Source organism: Protopterus annectens, chromosome 11.part0 (assembly GCF_019279795.1).
Source record: "Protopterus annectens isolate FY-2018-M chromosome 11.part0, PAN1.0, whole genome shotgun sequence".
Taxonomy (NCBI): Eukaryota; Metazoa; Chordata; order Ceratodontiformes; family Protopteridae; genus Protopterus; species Protopterus annectens.
Window position 1 is genome coordinate 881,215,600 of NC_056745.1, and position 22,336 is coordinate 881,237,935.

The following is a 22,336-nucleotide window of genomic DNA, read 5'->3' on the forward strand; positions in this document are numbered from 1 at the left end:
TTAGTGTCAGGCCCTTAACATTACTGAAGTAATGTCACCCACCAACACTACTCTAGCTGTTATACTCCAATCAGTAAGGTGAGTTGATTGCATCCTCTTATTGTAAACAGACTCTTGCACTTGTGGTATTCTTATGATCTGTGTAGCAGGCAAATGCCTTAGTAAAAAATTCTAATTCAAGGCTAGCCTAAATGTATTCATGTGCTCTTAGTAATTGCTGCTGGGTGTGTTTCCCATTAGGCTTAATCTTTCTGTATGACCATTGCCTTAGCTTTGTACTGCTCTTCTTCTACTGTAATATCAAAGCTACTTTATTATGTAGTTAAGTCACATAATAGATAACAGTAGCAATACTTGAAAAAGTGAAGCTGAAAAAGCAGCATTTACCTTACAATATCTAGGATATGGTGCATACAACCAGTGACTAGTGAAGTCACTAGTTGCAGACTGATGCCTTGCACTTGTACAAATTCTTTCATAGTGTGATAAAACTCACTGCTTTCCCTCACTCTTATATCATATAGGTTTGGGTACCTGGTTGCAGTGATTATGCAAATAAGGGCTCAGTGAATTAGTTCTTCTGAATCGCTCAATTTTTGCATCATGCTGACTGGCCATATTTTGGGCTAATTACTGCACAGCATTTTGCACACACCTAGGCATCTGTGGGCAGCACTCTGCATGCTCATTTCAGCCTACAACACTGGAGAGGGGTATATGTAATTCCACATCTAATGTAATGAAAATGGAATTGCTGTACTGCATGCCATACTCATAGAAATAAGCAGAAACAGACCAGTCACATTTCACACCTTGAGTGAGCAGTGTTCAAACATTGCTATACAGTGTACATATTTGACTGTTCTGCCACGAGAGGTGCAAATGTTGTGCCCCACATCATGTAGAGACTTGGATCTGGGTCCCAGCTCCTCAGCTGTTCCATCTCCAATGACTTTATACCACTCACATCAACTCTACAGCAATTAGGGTGAGTGGAAGATGCCTAAAAGCTTTGGAAACTGGCCATAAAACTGATCATTGGCAGAATGCAATCCATGTTGTTTAAGCTACTGCAACAGTGATCTCTTTGAACATCTTCTATTGTGGTAATTTTACTTACACAACTGCTTTATTGTGCAATATTTTGTATACCCCTACTAATTAACCTATTTTTAACAGCAGATTCTGTAACGGGCTCAACTAAAAAGGCTACCAGAGCTGATCTTTCGTGTAGCAATCCCCGGTCCCTTTCACTTTGCTTTTACTCTCTTATCAATCCCTTGTACTGAAGGCATTCTCTAATCTGCATTCCAAAATTTTGCTTGGCTTCATCCCACTCTTATATTTTCTTCTCTTATTGTTTGCTTATAAAAGCTTGGCTTCTTTGCTAATTGTCTTCATTAAATGCCAACCACCTATTATCTACTCTCTATATCCGTACTTGGAGTCATACCTATTGGCAAAATATCCTTTCCATCACTTCCCATGTAGGCCTAGTTCTTAAGAATATTTTCTGCTACTTTATGAATATAATATTCTGTATAGTTGTTATCTTTAAGAACCTGCATCCAAAATTTTACTTTTTTCCTTCTCAAATCCCCCTCCCCATTTCATCATCCCTTTCCACTTTGAATATAACCTTCTGTTTCTGCTATGTGTATGAGACTTAATGATGTCCCTTCAAATCAGATGATCGATCATAAGTCACCTTTTCCTATGAGGAGAATCAACTTGTCTAACGTAGCCTTTGTCCTCTTCGTCTGCCAAATAAATTCCTTCAACTCTTTATTAAATATCTTAGTAGTGGAGTAATAGTGGAATTTCCATATGATCACTATTGCAGTAGTGACGGTCTCCTGCTGTCCTCTCTCCTCTTCTTGGACATCCACGGTTGAGATGGGGTACCCTGTCATTTTCACATACACACCAGTCAGATCTTCTCTGAGACTGGCACACTTAATATTGGTGTACCTCAAATTTCAGTGATTGGTCCATTACTGTTTTCCCTATTCATAAGTGGTATAACACATGACCCTCCTTACTTGAAAGCAACAGTTTACGTAGATCTCCTCATCACTGAATCCGATATATCCTCAGTTAACTTTCAACATAAGCTACAAACTAGCTTCACATCCCTGTGCTTTTGGATGTATACTAATAAATTACCCCAAAACTTCTAGCATAATACTGTTTGCCACACCTTATAAAGTGCATAACTTTCTCCTAATTCTGTTAAAAGGCACCATGGGACAACCCTATATCTAATGTTCTAGAGCAAAAGATACAATGACCTTACAGTAGATTCTTTTTAGACGTTACCTGTGTGTTGGTTAAAGATCATCAATTCTCCTCTTACAGCCCAGACTCTGCTACGCTATGTCTTAATTACTGTCCCCAGAAGCCCAAATGGCAATAGCAAAGAATGTCCTTGTACCAAAATTTTAATATGGTTTACCACTGCTAGTCCTGCAGTCTAGGACACATGCTCAAAAACTGGAAGTTATGGAAAACAAGCTGTATAGATTTGTACACCTAACTGACACATACACACAATGTAATACTGGCGTGGATGTTTGTAGTCTGAATAGTTCTGAAATAAGGACTGCCTGCAATACCCATCTTCGTAGATTCAGTATTATGGTGATTATCTCTCATAATTTTTCTTTTAGTCATCTTATTTAGGTATTGATTGAAAAGGTTTGTGCATATGTGAAGAAAAGCAGTAATCAGTAATAACTTGATTTGTATTGCAGTAATTGTATACTTTGTTTTATTTCTGCTTTTGTTTTTTAAGGGTTGTCAAATATATTTCATTTAAACTTCAGCCTGTTTGTAGAAGTATTCCCTAATATTTTATTATTATTATATAACCAGAGCATATGTATTTGGGAATTAAACATCTAGAATTTGTGTTGAAACAGTGAAAGAAATCACTTTAAGAAATGCAAATCTAGAGTAATGTCAACACAGAATTAAAAACATATTGAAGTGAAGCACAGCTACTGTGCTTCCCACACCCTCTTACTTAAGAAAATTAATTCCATAGTCACACTTTTGTGAAGAAAAGACAGTAGAGCACACACCGAGGGAAAGAAAGTGTTCCTTCTCACCATCTGCAGAAGACAGCAGTGTCATATTGCACCTGCATTTTAGAAAGCAGAAATAGCATTGAGACTTCCCATTTTCACTCTCATTGCCTCAAAGAATGAAACTGGAATACTCAAAGCAGCAGCAGCTCTCTTATTGTTCTTAGATGTTTCTGTTCCAGTAGTTATGGACCTGAAAATAGAGGTTATGAGTAAGTCAAACATCTGTTTAGATTGTTTACAGCATATTTTGTTTTTGGGTGAAGTAATTCTGTCATTGTGTTGTAACCACATTTAGTACTAATAACTTGTGTTGGTAGTTAGTTAAAATGCCTGTTGCACTGATGTACTTACGATACTGATTCATACTGTATTTTGATGTTTTACAGCACAGATGAGACTGCTACAGAAAACATATTAAAAGCAGAAATGACCATGGCTGCCGTCTGTGGAAGGTTAGGACTCGTCACTCCACGAGATGCCTTCATAACAGCCATTTGCAAGGGCTCCCTCCCTCCACATTATGCTCTTACTGTTCTGAATAGTTCATCTGGAGTACTTTCCAACAAATGTAAGAGAATGCAATATACTAACTACGGAATATTTTTTTCTGAATTGTTCTATTTGTATGTTTTCCCATTTTCCATATTTCTGTTCTTTTGTGAATACTTTGGACTGGTGGATTTTGCAGTGTTCTTTCTCTGGGGTATGGCACTGCCAGTTACCATTACATTAGTTTTGCAGTTTCTACTGAAGTAGAGGCAGCTTCTTTGCAGTTTGTGTTTCTAGCTCACCCAACTGCCCAGTTCATTTTAATTGTAGCATTACCTATCATTTTTATTGTCCAGTTTTCTTTACTGTTGAGTCTTATTTAATAATAATAAAACTGAACTATAGAAAGTGTTGTAATATATGCGTATATGACAGAAATATGAAGATCTTTTAAATGAATGTATGGTATTCAGACCAATCACTAACCTTTTCCCCTTAAAAATCTTTGAAAAACTCCTATACAAACAACTCTTTGATCATATTAACAATATGTGTTATTGTGCAATGCTCAGCATGCAATTTGTAGTGCATTTAGCACAGTGACAACTCTCTAGAAAATCACAAGCGCCATATATTGCAGTGTAAATGAAAGTTTGCTTACTGGTAGGCTCTTTGTGGACATAAGAGCATTTGAAACTGTACGTCATGTACATAAGAACAGCTCAAACTCTACTACAGTGTATTTCATTCACTTTCTCTAGAAGCCCAAAGGGCAATGATAAAGAATGTTCTCATACCAAAACTTGAATATGCTTTACCACTGCAAGTTCTGCAGTCAAGACAAATACTCAAAAACTGGAAATTGTGGAAAACAAGATATGTACTCCTAACAAGCACATAACCAACTTCATTGTACTCTTCTTGAGAAATTTAACTGGTTGCCAGCCAGTTCAAGGTAGGGCCACATTTCTTTACAGCTCATCTTTATTTAAAGTAGTAAAAAATAAAACATGGAAAAAGCACCACGCTAGGAAACAAAAACTGTATGTTAGCACTTTCGTTTACTAAAAATATGTAAACTTCTTCAGACAATTCACAAACAAAAAATCAACCCTTAAATACTTTAAAAACATGACATCATTTCCTAGCGTGGTGCTTTTTCCATGTTTTATTTTTTATTAGCTTGTTGAATTATTTAGTTTGTTTGCTTGTCTGTTTATGGAGAATCGCACTACTGCTGGAACACAAGGTCTTTCTACTTCTGGTTCGCAAGTCTTATTTGAGACTTTGGACTCTTTTTCCAACACTATGGAACCAACTACCAGTAATGAATCTGCGCCAATGGGGAAATTGACTGCTCTCATTGAATTACTTTTGCAACGAGTTGACATTTTATCCAATCAAGTTGCAACTGCCTTACCTCTGAAACCTGGAAGTTCCATTTTTTTAGCATCCAGTAACCGTGGATCTACCCTAGGATCGAAGGATCGGGGGAATATGACTACTGAAACTTTCCACTCTTCAGGATTACCTTGCTCTGGTGTTCAGGTACATGACCCGAATGGAGCGAGTGAAAGTCTTATTTCTAACACAACAAACATCAATGTAGTAAGTACGCCTAATTCTCTACCATCATTAAATGACTGGCTTAAAGAACCAGCTTGTTTTACCAGTAGTAGCTTCAGCAATAACAACAGTAGGGGTTCCGTTGAACATGAGGACTCCTTATCTAATAAATTGAAATTGTTTGATTTCAAACTTTTTAAATTTAAGAAGCTATAGATAGAGGTTCAGTATCTAGTTGAGTGTGTAAAAATAAAACAAGTCCCAAAGGGACTTAGACAATGGAGATTTCCAACAGGCCTGATTGCCAATTCTCCATTTCATAAATAATTACTTTGCCTTTTTGACAAACAGGGTATTGAACTGATTGAATGTTTAATTAAAGACTATGGTCGACAAATAGAGGTTTTTAAAAAAGAACTGGCGGACTTAGACAACAGCATTAGTTTGGACGTCGAGTTTCCACGGTATAAATTTGACTTTCTTCGAATTTTTTCGAGTATGGAGAGTGCTTTATCAAAGATAAAAGAAAACAAGGTCAAGAAACTAAATAGGGACTCTATTGCATACGAAAAGGGTGTTGCTTACCCCTCACCTCCCTCGAATTTTTTAAAGAAAGGTACGGACATCGACTATGACCAGACCTCCTCAGGGGATATATTCATTGGACTTGACAACAATAATATACCATTTGATGCAACTGCAATGAGTTCACCAGTTAGAAGGAGTGAGAGACTTGCGAGTAAAAATAGGAACAACGGTTCTGACTCTAACAGTGTTAAGAATCAAGAACAGAAACAGGGTTTTGAAACCCGCAGAAATGCGAACACTGGGGGGCAACGGAATCAAGTCCAGTATCAAAGTCAGCGGAAGAGGAAGAAACAGAACAGGAAGAGGAGATAATCTCTCCAAGTGACTTAAATTTTATTGTTTCTAAAGAAATTGAACAAAATAATTTATGTATTCTTTGTAATAGTTCTAATGATTTCAAAATTTATAATTATTCCTCTTTTGTTCCTGATTCTGCACTCATAGAGATTTTAGCTAGAGAGCTTTCTTTTGTTCCCACTTTTAGGAGTAATTTGGAAAGAACATTGATTGACTTGAAAACTTTTACAAGGAAACTGAATTTAAATGTTCTTTTAGGTAGTAATGCGAGTCTCACGAATGATTTTAGAGTCGCCAGCATCTTTAACCCTGTGTTGCAACCCACTGTTGCTCTTTTTGAAAAAATATGTGAAAATGATTTTAGGTCACTTATGGGTACATACTGTCCTAGTAACATTTTGTACAATAACTTTACCCAAACTGAGAAAGATGCATTACAGGGGTTGAAATTTGCAAACATTTGTATTATGAAACCAGATAAAGGGGGTGGGTTGGTCTTCATGAACAGGGAAGATTATGTATTGAACATGGAGTCATTACTTGACAGTGAAGCTTAAATGCAAGTGTCTCTTAATGAGATGAATGGAGCTTACCGTAGGATCACTGGGTTCATCAAAGATTTGTTCATTGAAGGCCGTATTGATTTGGACCTTATGAATTATTTGGAAATCATTTATCCAATTACCCCAACCCTTTTTGGGTTACCAAAAATACACAAAAATTTGCAAAAACCACCCTTTCGTCCCATCATTTGATGGGAGACAATCTATCACATATGGGTGTGCCAAATTTGTTGATTGTAAACTTAAGGAGGCCTTGAAAAATGAGGTGCAGATTTGCAAAGACTCATGGGATTTTTTGCAAACGATTAATAACTTCCCTTTTGACGAAGCCCTTAATTTATTTACAATTGATGTTTGCGACCTTTATACATCTATTCCACAAGAACTTGGATGTGAATGGGTGAGAGACTTCCTTTTTGAAAAACAGGTAGAAGGACAAAGTATTGATTTAATCATATACTTTTTGGAACTAGTCCTTAATAATAATTACTTTTTGTTCAACAAACAATTTTACCTCCAGAAAACGGGTGTAGCCATGGGGTCCCCCTGTGGAGCAACTTTTGCTAATGCTGTTATGGCTTTTTGGGAAAAGCATTATTTGTTCGTTGACACCATCTTTCAGGAGAGGACCGCATGGTACACCCGTTACTTGGATGATATATTCATTTTGTGGAGAGGAGATATCGCCTCTGCCACTACCTTTGTTGAACAAATTACTAAATACACCAATTTTTTGAAATTTACATGGGAATCCAAACAGAACGGATTTCATTCTTGGATGTGGAACTAACAAAGAATATTAAGAAAAATAGTTTTACTTCCAAGATTTTTAGGAAATCCACATATTCTAATGCATTTTTGCACTTCTCCAGTTGCCATCCTTACCACCAGAAAAGGGGTGTGGTGAAAGGACAACTCGTTAGGGCTGCCAGGATGGTGACTTTGGAGGATGACTTTTTTCAAGAATGTATGTTATTAAAAGATATGTTCATGAAACGTGGGTACCCACCTAGATTGGTGGGTGAACTTATTGAAGAGGTAAAGAATAAAAGGGCAAGTGGTTTATTTAAACCAATTTTACAGTTAAAAGAGAATGAAACAACTATTGAATCTAGAGTGGACTTATCAGATGATTTGACCACCTCTTTTGATTGCCCACTTTTACATGACTTTAATAATGTAAAGAGCTTTTGAGAAAGAGGGTTCATTTGCATCTAGTTTTATTACCACGTTTTCTTTGGATGCTCCATCTTTAAAAACTATTATTTTCAAAAATTGGTGTTATTTATCAGAAGATCAATCAATTAGTAAACACATTAATGAACATCCTCAAGTGGTTTTTCGTAAGGGATGTAATTTGAAAGCACTTTTGGAAAATAATAATTCCAATGTGCACCACCCACATAAAAGGATGTTCAAATGTGAAAATTGTCATTGGTGCAAGTATATTAAAGTGAGTAACTCATTTACAGTAAAAGGAAAAAAGTTTTACATCAATGGGAAGTTTAATTGTAACACTAGGGGGGTGGTCTATTTTAGTTTGTGCTCTAAATGCCAGGCTTTTTATATAGGGAAAACTGATAGACCACTGAAAAACAGAATTTATGAACACTACTATGCAATTAACAAAGGGAACACTACCAATGCCCTAGCTAGGCACATTTTATCATTCCCTGAGCATGAATTTTTATTCATGGCTATTGAAAAAGTATCTGAGAATGAAAGAGGGGGACCGACTAGCCTAAAACTTGAAGAAAAAGAAGTTTTATGGCAGTTGAAATTAAATGCTTTGGTCCCACCAGGTTTAAATGATGTAATCTCTATCAGGAGCGCTTTAAAACTTAAAGCTTTATTAAGATAAAAAGTATACTGAATTTCACGAGAAAATAATTTAACATAGTATCTATGAATAGATTTATGTAGTTTACACTTTACATTTTATGTTCTTTTACTTTAAATTGAGGTAAGGTTGTTTCGGGAAATGATATTTCAGGAAATGATGTTTCAGGAAATGATGTCATGTTTTTTAAAGTATTTAAGGGTTGATTTTTTGTTTGTGAATTGTCTGAAGAAGTTTACATATTTTTAGTAAACGAAAGCGCTAACATACAGTTTTTGTTTCCTAGCGTGGTGCTTTTTCCATGTTTTATTTTTTATTAGTTTGTTGAATTATTTAGTTTGTTTATTTAAAGTAGTGTCAGTGAACCAGTGCCACCCTCGTAAATCAGAACTGCAGATTAGAGACTGCAGTTATAATCTTAGAGAAAGTCCAGATAAGGTCATCAACCTGGTTAGATCTATGTTTAAAACCAACATGGGTGAAAAAGCCTTATCGTGAGTTAGACTAGCTGTCTGGAACCATTTATCCTTGGGAAAAGAAATAAGTAGATGCTAAAATTGTTTAAAGACTAACTTACGGAGCATTTACAAAAGGAATTGAAATGTGTGTGCTTTCAAGGGAATGGATGAAAATTGAAAGCTATTGTTTTTCTCTGTACAATATATCTGTACTAATTATCTTCCCAGATTTGTTACTTTCAGAAAGCATTTTGCCATCCTCACTGGAACTTGCAATCTCTGTACATTTTCATACTGTAGTAAATATTGTTGAAATCTGAAATCTCCATATGTTTTTTTCTGTTCTAAATTGTTAATTAATTTATATTACAGTCTCTGGTCTGAGGTTTTTGTTTTCTTTTTTGCTCCAGGCCAGGTCGTGGCTAAAAAGGGTCAGTCTGCTTACCTGGTTTACAAACAGAAATAAATTAATTCATCTGTCACATTTTGTAAAGTTCAGAGTGAAACTGAACATAAAATAATTGATAACATTGGTTTCATACTAGAAAGAAATACAACCCTGAAACACAAGTGAAGCACTTCTACATATAACATTAAAACATTGTTTATGTAGTGTTGCTGTATTCCATGCCTCCAACACCCCCTCTGACAAAATGTACAAAGTGTGACATTGCAGTACTTCAGAGAAAGAGTGAATACTTGGTTTTCCAGCAAAACCAAGTGATCATCATAGTCACTTTTGCAGTACTGAGTTTTGAGATTTCTTGATGTGCAGAGGCCCATGGCTGAACCAAATACCAGAGTCTTTCACCAACCCCATTTGGTGGACTTCTTGGCCTTCCGATGTCAGGACATTGGGGTATAACAAGGGAGTCAGCTAGCACCATCTTCAGTACTTTGTCATTTAGTCCAGTGTTCCAGAACGTGTTGGCCAACTTGAATTACCACAGCGCTACAGATAAGTACTCCGTTGGGGACCTTATTTTTTCAATACCTTGTAAATGTACATTGTTCATGTTTAAACCTTTCTTATGGGAAAGAGATTCTCCACAAAGACTTCCATTCTGACTTCTTGTTTTGTTTGGGGTCACAGCATGATGCAGCTAACTATCCTTTCTGTGCTAGGTTTAACTCTAAGGCAATTTAACGAAGGATGAAATCTCAATTTCAGTTATTCCAAAAGAATTCCAATAGGGCAAGACCTTTGAACTCTATGATGTCCACTGGTTCCCAGGCTGCTGTCCTTAGAACCAGAAAGATAAGTGACGGAAGGAGAAGGAAATTAGGAACACCAAGGACAGTTCTCCCCCATCTCCATCTCCCATCTAAAGGTTGTTGTTGAGGCACCTTGCAGACAGCCTGCACCCCCTGTTCTGATGTCTTCTAAAGCTTTCTAAGACCCAGTCACTTCAGCCCCATGACTCAGGCCTGCATGTAACATTTTGACACCAGGCCTAGGTCTGTTTGGTCTGAAGCCGCTGAGCAGATCACAGCTTCCAGTGCAGTACTATTAGTGACTGAGGTTGAGGGCGGTATCCTCATGGTTATTGTAAGGGAAGAAATACCTGGGAACTAGATAGATGCTGCAGTCTTTCATGTGAAAGCTGAGGCCTTAATTTCTCCTATTATTGTAAGGGAAGAAATACCTGGGAACTAGATAGATGCTGCAGCCTTTCATGTGAAAGCTGAGGCCTTAATTTCTCCTAAGACCCATATTCCCAAACCTAAGAGGCAGACAGGTTTGCTCCAGCCCTTGCTACCAGAGTCCAGTGCAGCATCTTTTCCGGTCTCTTCACATGACATTTGGCCCAGGACTTCACAGACTTGCGAGGACCAGGTAGACCACCCTGCAAAAGAATCTTGTGCCAGGAACTTCACTAGGAACAGAGAGGGAAACATTTCCCTGTGGGGACATTCTGATTCCAGAGACTCAGAGGATGAGTAGGGACTAGTTTATGTGTGACAACTTCACCTTCAGACTTGTGATGGCTGTGATTCAGAAGGCACCCTGTCCTCAGCCTTGGCCCTCTAAGGATTTATTCTTTCGAGAGAGACCTCATAGAATGAAGGAAGCCTTTAACTGAATGTTTAGGGAATTTGCCAAGGCTTAAACTCACTACACAAAGCTTCTGAACCTATTGATCTATTTACCCCTAGACCACTTGCAGTTCCTTGTGTTACATGCTGTCTTGAATGGTATGTATGAAGACACATCTTTGCAACCCAACTCCCTTTTTCGTGCTCATAGGAAGCCCGACTACTTCTGTTGGGGTGCTTGTTTTTTTTTATAGAGGTGTTTCTGTGACCCAGAGGAGGATCCAACAGTGGTGTGTATAGTATCTTCTATAGGAGCCAGTGGGAAAGCATCCAAAATGCCCCTTACCAAATGATACAGAAAGCAAGTTGCTTGACATGTATGGTAAAAACTTGCACTTCAGCCATTCTTTCAATGAGAGCTCTTAGCTGCCAGTTTCACATGCCGAGATACCTTGAATCATTACAGAAACAAATTAAATCTGAGGCACGGGATTCAGGACAAGAGCCTCCAGATGGAGGGGGAAAAACAAAAAAAAGAACCTCCAGAGGGATATCCAGGACCTGTGTATTACCACCCTCCAGGTATCCAGACACATTCTCAGATATAGCTATGATACTTTGGATGCATCTTGCAGGGCTGCTATGGGGAGTCACTCAAAGACCTTCCTGGCTGAGGACACAACACAGTCCATCGCCCCCAGACCAGGTTAAAGCAGAACGCTTGGGTGTACCTTTGAACAAGGAGTGCCTTTTTGGACCCCTAGCAAAAAAAGTGAAAACTTGGCAAAAAAGGGGGCCAGATGAAATTTGTAAAATAATTTTACCTGCCTCCCTCTCCTAGATGTAATAGAAACTATCCTGTCAAGTCATCGCGCTTTCTGTCTAAGCAAGAAATAGCTAAACTACCTAGAGGGAAAAGGCTCAGCAACAAAGAAAGTGGTAAACAAAACAACATTCCAGATTTGTGGGATTTAAAGATCCTGCCCCCCCCCCCATGGAGCAGCTATAACAACAACCAGCACCTCTCTCCACTTATCTTAAATCCCACCCCAACACCTGTATCCTCTACTTTTGCAGAAAAACTTTTCTCCTTCTACCACCATTGAGAAGAGAGAATATAAAACAAATGGATTCTGCAGATTATAAGTAAGGGCTATGCCATCCAGATCTGGAAAACAACACCCTTTCCAGGAATCCCCCACCCATCAAAACCACAGTAAGACTGATTCCCTCCATTTACCACAGTAACACTGATTCCCTCCATTTTAAGGATCTGTTATTACAGTGATCCATTCAAAAACTGTCATCCCCAATTTATTCACCCCCCCCTACATGAACAGTTCCTGAATGGGATAATACACCTCAGGCCTCCCAGACATGAGACTGCACTCTCGTGGAGCCTAAATTTCTTGTAACTTACTGTGCCACCATTTGAGCCAGTGCTTCAGTCCCTATTAAAGTACTAACATGGAAAACAGTCCTGCTACTAGCATTTACTTCAGCAAGGCATATTTCAGAGTTATAAGCCATTCCTAGTCTTTGACAGAGACAGAACTTTGAAAACCAATCCCTCCTTCATGCCCCCCAGGGTGGTTTCAGAATTTCCTTAAGTAAGGCTATACGTCTCCCTGTGTTTTTTCCAAAGCCCCAAAACAAGGGAGAAAGAATCCTCCACTCCTTGAACATGCACAGGCAACTTAGACTTTGCCTTCACAGAGCTAACTTGCCAAATGGATCAGAACAGCTGTTGGTTGCCTTTGCAGATGGAAAGTGCGGCAAACAAGTAGGCCAGCAGACAATCTCTGAATAAATTGCAAATTACATTTCTTTCTTTTACTCACAACATGGTAAACAGCTTCATTGCAGGGTTACAGCTCACTCCACTAGAGCAACTACCACCACCCCTGCATTTATTAAAGGAGTACCCACTCAGGCCTTCTTAGAAGCTGCCACTGGTCCTCAGTCGACACCTTCACCAAACACTGCAAATTTGTGGCCATCCCTAAAGCAGTAGCCATGTTTGCTTGTGCCATCCTGTAGAGTCTGTTGACCCAAGACCAAAACTCATTCTATCTGCCCAAGTAAGAAATTTTGGAGCCTTGCCAAGACTCAGTACTTCAGTATTGACTGTGATGAACGTAGTATGGCTGTTGTACATCAGTTACCATAATTTTAGATGTTCAGGTAGATTAATGTTGCATTATCCTTTCCCACCTTCCTTCTCCTGTGTTGCTTCTCAGTCTCGGATTGAGGTGGGTTTCCTGATCTCATTCATCATCCCTACACTCTCCTTTCTCCTACTCCGCAGCATATGACACCTAGCAGGAAAACTAGGTATTCACCCAGTGGAGTCCCAGACCAGCCAAGTTTGTGCTACCATAGTGCATTCATACTGTGTAGCCATGGGGAAACCAGTGTGTAGATGCATACTTCCCCTTCAGAGTAGCAACTGTAGGCTTGGAGGAACCACTGAAGCACGGTGCTCCAAAGGATATAGAGAGAGTATAGGCTGCTCCCCAGAACCAACAATCTGGATTGTTCCCTTATGCTTGATTCTTGACAGGGAACAGAAGGCTGATAAGGGTTCCCATGCAGGAATGAATGGGCCTTAAGTGTACTCAACAAGTCCTGGTATACCCAGCTCTCATAGTCTCAGAATGAATGGATGAACGGGCCAGTTGTGCAAAGGTAGCAGAATCATTGAGCAGGGAGGGTCCTGGGGGCAGCAAAAAAAAAAAAAAAAAAAAGTGAACTGTACTCACCACGAGAAGAGTTTAAGTCTGAAGAACAGTAGAGATGTTAGAGATATTGAATTATATAAAAACATATTTATAGTATATATCCAGACAGGAAATGGAAATAACAGCACCTGTTTGCTTTTTCATTTAAAAGATGAAATAAAAATAAGAACACTCCTTGGCTTTTCATTTTAAAGATGAATCAAAAATGGTAACACTTCTCAGCTTCTCAGTCCTAAAGTTAAATATAACAAAGCCCTTTAGCTTACAGTTTCACAAAGTAATACTTTTCTGGTGTCTTTCCAGAGTCTACAGAGTTTTTTTTTTTGGGGAAATAGGCTGTAACAGGATCTTCAGACTGTAGGCCTTGCACAGGCTTTGATTTCTAAGCCCACGCGTTATCAAAATGCTCCCTAATTTCACTAACACTCTGTTGTTGATCTCTTTCCTTCTTGTCCTTTGAGATTCTTCTTCTTCTGTAATAGTTTTCAGTAGTCAACCACCTCTACCAGGTAAATTATTCCTCCGCCTTCAAGCTGCAACCTGTACTATCACACTGTAGCTGTTAAAAAGGCCAGGAGCCATTTTTAAATCCTCTTTGCAGCTGGTCATACCTCTGTGTTTTTGAGTTCCTACCAGTATGGTTTCTCTATTTTTTTTTACTTTGTAGCTATTAAGGACTACTGAACCAATCACTGATACATTGTTCAGTCATCAGTTTCATTTGTTCTCTTACTGTAACACTGCTAGCGACCTAATTGTTTTGTGTATAGCTGATATTAATAGCCTTGTAGGTAGTAAGAACGATTCTGGCGTGGTATAGGTTCAATGTGCTTGTTGTGGAGCTTAGACATACAACTGTTTTTTCAGTGTTTCTGAATCTACCTCATATCCTTGTTTTTCAAGCTATGAAATGCTATCTTAATGAGCTAGTAATCCAGTGTAAGTATTTTATTTTGTCCATAAAATGCATTGGATATGACTACTGTTTAACCCTAAGCTGTCCTGAAGGAAGTTTGGTATGCTTGTCATAATGCTGTATCAGATGCTGTTTAAATAGCGGCACTTAACTACTGTAAATTCTGCATTGCCTTACTTGTGCCTAATCTCACTTCGATTACTTTTCCCTCCAGTATTCCCTCCATCTTCTCTCTCTATTCCCTCCATCTTCTCTCTCTATTCCCTCCATCTTCTCTCTCTATTGTGTCCCCTACCTTTGGTATCACGTGGTCCTTTTCTGATTGTATCTACTGGAACTGGGAAAGCCGTGGACTCTACTTGCTAAGGGAGTAAGTAGAGTCAGAGCCCACAAAGTGAACGTAGGTGCTTTTGAATTCATATTATCAATATTTTGAAGCAGAATTTCTCTTATTAACATATATTTTCTGGTCACTGTCTAGAGTTAATTAGTTCTATGCATTTGTGTGCTAAACACTAGGTATGGCAGCTGCTTAAACCACACCCCCGCCCACTTAAAGTTATCCTATCATTACTTTAAATTACTTTTATTAGCTTAAAGCACAAACTTAGAACAATAAGCATAAAGTTGTGATATAACCCTTTCTTGCAGAACCAGAGTTAGTCTTCTTTTTCAGACTTTAAAATCATTGAAATTGGCCGTCATTAAACACTGGATCCTACCTTCCCCTATAGCTAATTGATCATTTTCTTTTCACCAGTCGCACGCATAGTTCTCCTGGCCCAGCCTGCTCCATTCACCCTTGCTTTGCTCTGGCTCATTCCGCTCCTTTACCATACCCCCATTCCCACCCACCACAGACATTTACTTTATAGCTAACCCCCTTTTCCACTCCCGCTCTAAACCCTCCCCTGCCTATCTCTGTTGTCCTGTCACATTTCCCCATCACCTTCTCCCACTTAACTGCCTACCCACACACATTCTTATCTCTAAGTCTATTGCTCCTCCACTTCTGTTCAGACTACACCCTCTCAACCCTATAGCCTCTCCCCTCCTGTACTTATTTTCACTATAACTTCAATTACCCTTTCTCCTTAACTTTACTCACTTCACTTATCTCTCTCTTCCTTTTAATCCTTATTAACTCAAAAAGTGCCTAACCTTGCCTTCATTTACTTCTATACCAGACAATAAACTAACCACCTATCACAATCTTCCTTGTCACACTTAACTATCTTCTCGCTTCTCTCATACCATAGCATAGTTTACTATTGTACTCAAGTGATAAGGATATACCCCTATTCTACTAGCTTGCTTATTTGCCACTGAACCTTATCATATCACACATCATGTTACTCTGTAAATAAGTCTATGCCTCTGCCCTAATTCTCCTTTATAACCTCTCTTCCTACAATAGTCAGTTAAGACTGCATCACCATTCCCCGATCTCTAGCTATCCTACAATTATTCTACCATCCCTACACTCATTTCTGTTAGCATCATCTACCCTTTCTACAACATCCCCTGTTCCCAAATTTAAAATCCTGCCATACTCCTCTAATTTGCCTAAAAGTAAGATGAAATACTATTTTAGTCGCCCCTCATCTCACAACTCTTTTCCTATTCTCAGTATCCTGCTTCTATTTGGTGACATCCCATCCAAACCCTGGGCCTTACAACCCCCCTCCACTGTAACATAAAGCCCAGGGACCCAACCTATCCACATCCAACCTTTCATAAGAAACACCTATCTCTCTACTCTATGAACATCAGAAGCATACCCATCAAAGTCAGTGTATTCCATGCTTGGATGTCCCATCGCTCTTCTGATATCATTACCCTCACAGAAACATGGCTAAAACCTCACATCCCTGACAAGGATTTCCTACCCCCTGGATACACCATCCTATGGCTGGATTAATGCCCACAGTATAATCGCCATAGCTGCAATCTACATACCCCCGGGGATAATATTTCTATACTTGAAAATATTCTTTCCTGGCTTACTCAAAACTCACCTAATGAAACCTCTGCCCTGGGTGACATCAACGTTAATTGGCTATCCCTCTCCTCAGATAGTCCTAGCTCATGTATTAATTTACATGGGCTTCTCCCAACTAATTTCCACCCCTACTCACTCCAACAAACAAACAAACTCTAATTCTCTTCTTGACTGGATACTTGTCTCCAGTACACATATATATCACTTCACAGAAACACTGCCTGACTCTTTCAGTGATCACTGCCCCATCAAAGTTCTCAGATTCTCTCCCCCACTATGCTAGACCACATAAATTCACTGACTGTCACAAATTCTCTCATTTTGACTCTGATACCTTCAATAACCATCTCTCAGACATAAACTGGTCCTTCCTTAAGCATTTACCTCTTGATGATGCAGTACTTAAATTCAGTTCCATATTCCTTAACATATTCAACTCCCTTGCCCCCTTGCATACAGTTAGGGTGAAATCTATCATATCTCTCTGGCTTACTCTCACCACCTGTACCTTAATACAAAAAAGAGATGAAGTTTGGAGAATCTGGTCCAAAACAAAACTCCTCTTCTACCTGCAGCACTATAAAGAACTAAGCAACCTTACTGAAAATACATCTACAATGACAAGAAAAGCTTCTATAGTAATCCACCATCCTCAGTCATCCAACCCTAAGAAATTCTGGCACTCCGTCAACCAAATTCTGAACCTTGGTAACCCCTCATCTCCCAGTCCATGTCCTAACAATACTCCCCAAGAAACAGCATCCATCTTCAATTCTTACTTCATCAACACCATCAGCAAATTATCACTCCAGACCAACTCCAGCAGTAATGTTAGCATCTCTCCTGACCCTCCCATAATCTCTAATTCCTGTCAGGACTTCTCTCTGAAAATATCTATCAACTATATTAAATCCTTGCTTCCTGAAGTAAAACCACACTCCCCCTCTGTTGATAATTTACCTCCACTCTTTCTTCAGAAAGCAGCAAACTGACTTGCCCTCCCCATCTCCATACTTATCAACCATTCCATTACTGAATCAAGAATTCCCACAATCTGGAAACAATTCTATACTCGACCCATTCACAAGGGTGATAACTCTTCTGAAATTGCCAACTTCAGACCAGTCCTTAATTCTCTCCCTTCTTTCCAAAATGTTAGGGAATTGCGTTCACAAACAAATCCTACACTACCTCTCACAAGAAACCTTACTCCCACACAACATGGATTTCGTCCAGAACATACCACCTCCACTGCTCTCATATCCTTCATCTACACTATATTACAAGCCAGAGACAATAACAAATTCATCTCTAGCTTATTTCTTGATCTCTCACCCCCCCCCGCTGCTAGCCAAATTCTGTGAACTAAAGCTATCCACTTTCTACAGGTCTGTATCATAATGTCGAAGTCTGACAACTTCGAAGCTCTAAAGGTGAAACTTGAACGTTCGAAGTTGCACAACTTCGAAACATATAACAGCGATCGCCATAGAGTGCGGGAAGGGAAGATTTCCCTTTACTGCACTGTAGTGCGATCTCGGAGTTGATATATTTAAGTAGCAGGGGGTGTGGGGGGTGCAGGGGGGCTTGCCCCCCTGCATAGAACTTTTTTTGTTGTTTTTGTATTGAGTTTTACATTTTTTTTTTTTTTTTTTTTTTTTTTTTACATTCGATGTTGTCAGACTTCGAACTTTCAAGTTTTACCTTAAGAGCTTCGAAGTTGTTACCTCACAGACCGACTTTAGTCTGTTAAATGGCTCTGTACAGCATCTTCTGCCCTGTCAAGATGGGTGTACCTCAAGATTCTATCATTGGCCCATTACTTTTTTATCTTTACCAACCAACTGTTCACATCCTGTCCACAATCAAGATGCAGATGACTCCACAGTTCTTCATTGTAGCAGATTCCCTCTGTGACCTAAATACTATCACACAGAAATCCTTCTTATCAATTGAAAACTGCCTCGCCAAGAACCAACTAATTCTAAATCACCCCCCCAAAAAAATAAATGTCTGCTTTTTATACACAAAACTATGAACTTAAATCTTCATTCTCAGTCTCCTCCTTTAATAATACACTATCACAGTTGAGTGTCACACCAAGCTTCTTGGGGTCATCATAGATGACCATCTTAAATGTGACCTGTACATTTTCAACAAAATTAAGAAAACCCACCAATAATTTGGGCGACTGTTTAGAAACAAAAAATTTCTGTCCAGAAAAGCTATAATCTCCCTATCCCATGCATACCATCTTCCAAGCCTATTCTATGGCTCGCAAATCCTCACTATTCTTCAGACCACACTCCTATCAAAATTATACAGCAAGCCTACTACTCTCACCAATGTCTGGCTCTTAAAACTCTAGACTGGTTAGAATTTCCTCATCAACTGCTTCTTCCTTAGCTTCAGATCATACATGCTATTCTATACCTACCCTCCTCCTGTCCTGATATTACCTCACTTGTCTCTTTATACCCGTCTAAGGTCTCTCCAATGCTCAGACCAAAACCTCTTCTAAATCTGCAAACCTAAAAGCAAAATAAGACAAAACCTATACAGCTGTTCCCCTGACTATCTTAGAATAAACTTCCTCTGGATATTACAAATATTAATCACCCACAAAAATTCAGAACTGCTACCAAAAATATTCTACACAGTACATGGATCTGTCACTGTAACTACCCCCATGACTGTTCCACCCACTACTCTACTCCTCCCTTTCGCCTACTCCCCTTATTCTTCTTTTGTCTACTGTTTGGTTGCAAATTGACTTTTTGCTTCTTGTCTCTTGAAACATACAACTCACACTTATCTGAAATTTACCTAAGTTAACTTTTCTCGTGAAACCTACAACTCACACTTTAAGATCTACCTGAGTTAACTAAATACCAACAACTCTTGTTCCTTGAATGATATTCCTTGATGATGTGTCTGACCCTCAGTCATGTAACTGTACTGCTTGATTCATTGATATGTTTGTATATAATCTCTGATCTGCAAATAATGTATTTTATTATTATGAAATTCATTTATCTCATACTGTATCTTTGATTTTACTTTTCTGTTTGTATCATTGATTTTACTGTTATGTATGTTTGTACTACTTGTGTGGAGCTTTTCTCCCTGGGCCTCTGCTGAAAAAGGGCTTTGACTCAGTCAGACTAAACCGGTAAACAAATGTCAAATAAATAAATAATAAATAATTTGTCAACTCCTCTAAAAAATTCCTGTTATTTCCTTCTCATACTTTATTTTCTCTTGTTTCTGCCACATTTTTAAACCCCATTTTCATTTCGGCCCTCTGCTGTTGAAATACATTTTATATTGAGCCTAGCCCCATCGTTGTAGTTTGTGGAATAATATGTACGTTTTGTCTGATTTCCTGCTATTGAACTTGCAGCTTCCACGCTAAATATTTTCATATATATCCTCAGAAATCTACCCTTTTTTGGTTTTCCCTTCTAGGTCCTCTTCATACATCCTCTCTATTGCATATCAGATTCATGTTTCTATCCCAAATGATATCCCTCACTGAAAATGTATTATTTTTTCCACTATGTTAGTATTGGGTCGTATATAAATCCAAGCTGTTGTAATCCACCCCCCTCTCCCAGTAACCACTTACTACTATAGCTCTACTGTCATTTTCTTTTTACCTCTTCTATTGGATCACCTCTTGCAGTCACTATTACTACTCCCCTTTTATTTTGTCCCTAACGTTCTGCTGAATAACCATCCTGAAATACTTTGCTAAATACGAATACTAATTGTATCCCAATGCATCTTCCATAACATTGCTAGTTGTACACTTCACTTCTTAATATAATTCAGTACTGTGTCTTTTTTTGTGTATATCTGTATGACAATTTGCATTTCTTGTTAACATTAACAAGTCAGCATTTCTAATAAAAAGCTGGTACCCCACATACTATATGTAACGTTTCTTATGAATTTGTTTCCAACTTGCTGGTTTAGTTTTATTTATTTATTTTGAATTTGTTAACAAGGGGAAAGCACTGATCCAGTTAGACCTATCATAGTCTCAGCCTTGAGAAAACACAATAAATACATGACATTATTTACAAAGTGACTGACGAAATGCAGTGTATACATATATTATATACAAAGTATCATAGTTGGCTTGAGGGTATAAAGACAATAAATAAATGACATTATATGCAGAGTGACTAAAAAAAACATGATATATACATGCATTATGTACAGAGTGGAAATCAGAGTTAGCATGCTGAAAGAATCACAATCAAAATTAGATTCAGAGCAAGGTATGTCGACAGAAGAAGGGAATGAAACTATTAAGTTATATGACCAAAGGGATAGCAGTTGAATTTTTCTAGAGTCTTGAAATGTGCTTTTATTTCTATTTGGAAAATGGGGTAAGAGTGATAATCTTAAAGAAAGGAATGGAGAGATTCACACAGTTTTGGACATAAAACTTAGAAAACTGGTATTTGTAGGGAAACCTACTTTAGGGAGTTTGGAATAGAGGACATGTGCGGTTAAAATTTCTAAGGTTGTATGTTGGTCTGTCTCTGAGTAGTCTGGAAGCTAGTTGTATAATATTACAATTCTTGATAAGTTTAAATAGTTACGAGGCAAGTAGAAAGTCTGCACATTGCTTCACAGGTAGCCAGTTAGCTTTTTCAATGGTTTTATAATGGTGGGCATTTCTTGGGGGAAGAGAGTGATGAATCTGCAAACAGTGTTTGAAATTAACTGAATGGTGGCTACATTTCTTTTAGAAGCTGCAACAATTAGAGGGAGAAAATTAGAAGCTGTAGCAATTAGAGGGAGGCACTATTCTAGCTGAGCCAGTAAATATACCTTTACCTGTGGCATTTCTACAGTGTCTGGATAGAAAAGGGAGGATCCTATTAGCCCAGAACAGTAAAGAGTTGATTTTTTTGTATATTGTCCAGGTGGAAATTTAGAATGGGGTGCAACCAAATCCCCAGGTATTAGAATGAAATTACATTTTCAGTAGTGCTAAGATAATTTGGGATTTTTCGAGGCCTAGAGATAGAAGTGTGCTTTTGCAGAGTGCCAAAAAACTTTTTTTGTTTTGGAGGAGTTAGGTGGAAATTATTTATCTATGACCTATTGAATAAGGGTATGAATATCAGCCTGAAGTTCGAGTTCAAGTGAAGTGGCACAGTGGTTGGAGCAGAATAGGATAAAGCTATCAGCATAAAGCAGGAGAGGAAAATAGGGTAAGTCAAAAGGCTGTTTGATAATGCAAGTAGAAAAGAGGAAAAAAGGAGAAGCTGATTTTGTATGAAGTTGCCACTTCTCATCTGTGTATGAACCCATGTCGTGTTTTCCAGGCTTTTTGTTTCCATAAAACACTGAACCCCCCCCCCCCCTCTATTTTCAGAAAGAAAGAAAAACTTTTAACAAACATACAAAACTATACTCACTTTCCAAAAAGGAAGTTACCCCCTCCAAATATGAGATGTTGCATCCAAAGGCATTACTTATTCTATAGTAGAGGTTAACAGTGATATAGTACGTGATGGAACTTGTGATGTCCTTTTGCCATATTACAGTATTCATAACATGAGGGATTTCCTGCCTAGGTGACCCGAATGTCCGGCCAGTATAACAGTTTAAACTACTGCAAGGTACAGGCGATGTTGCACACAGGCTATCAGCCGATATAGGCCATAAAAGTGATGTCTGCGTGTACCATCTTCAGAACTTCTCTGCTGCCAGTCCGAATGCCATCTTCT

The 22,336-nt window shown here is 38.5% G+C and overlaps 1 protein-coding gene across 1 annotated transcript in view; it reads left to right on the forward strand.

Moving 5' to 3' along the window:
* MON2 (MON2 homolog, regulator of endosome-to-Golgi trafficking) overlaps positions 1-22,336 on the forward strand; it is a gene marked incomplete in the record, with an annotated part of 2,751,369 nt that overhangs the window by 1,469,990 nt on the left and 1,259,043 nt on the right. The window contains 1 exon segment of the mRNA XM_044088289.1: positions 3,476-3,657. Within this exon segment, the coding sequence (XP_043944224.1) occupies positions 3,476-3,657 (182 nt within the window).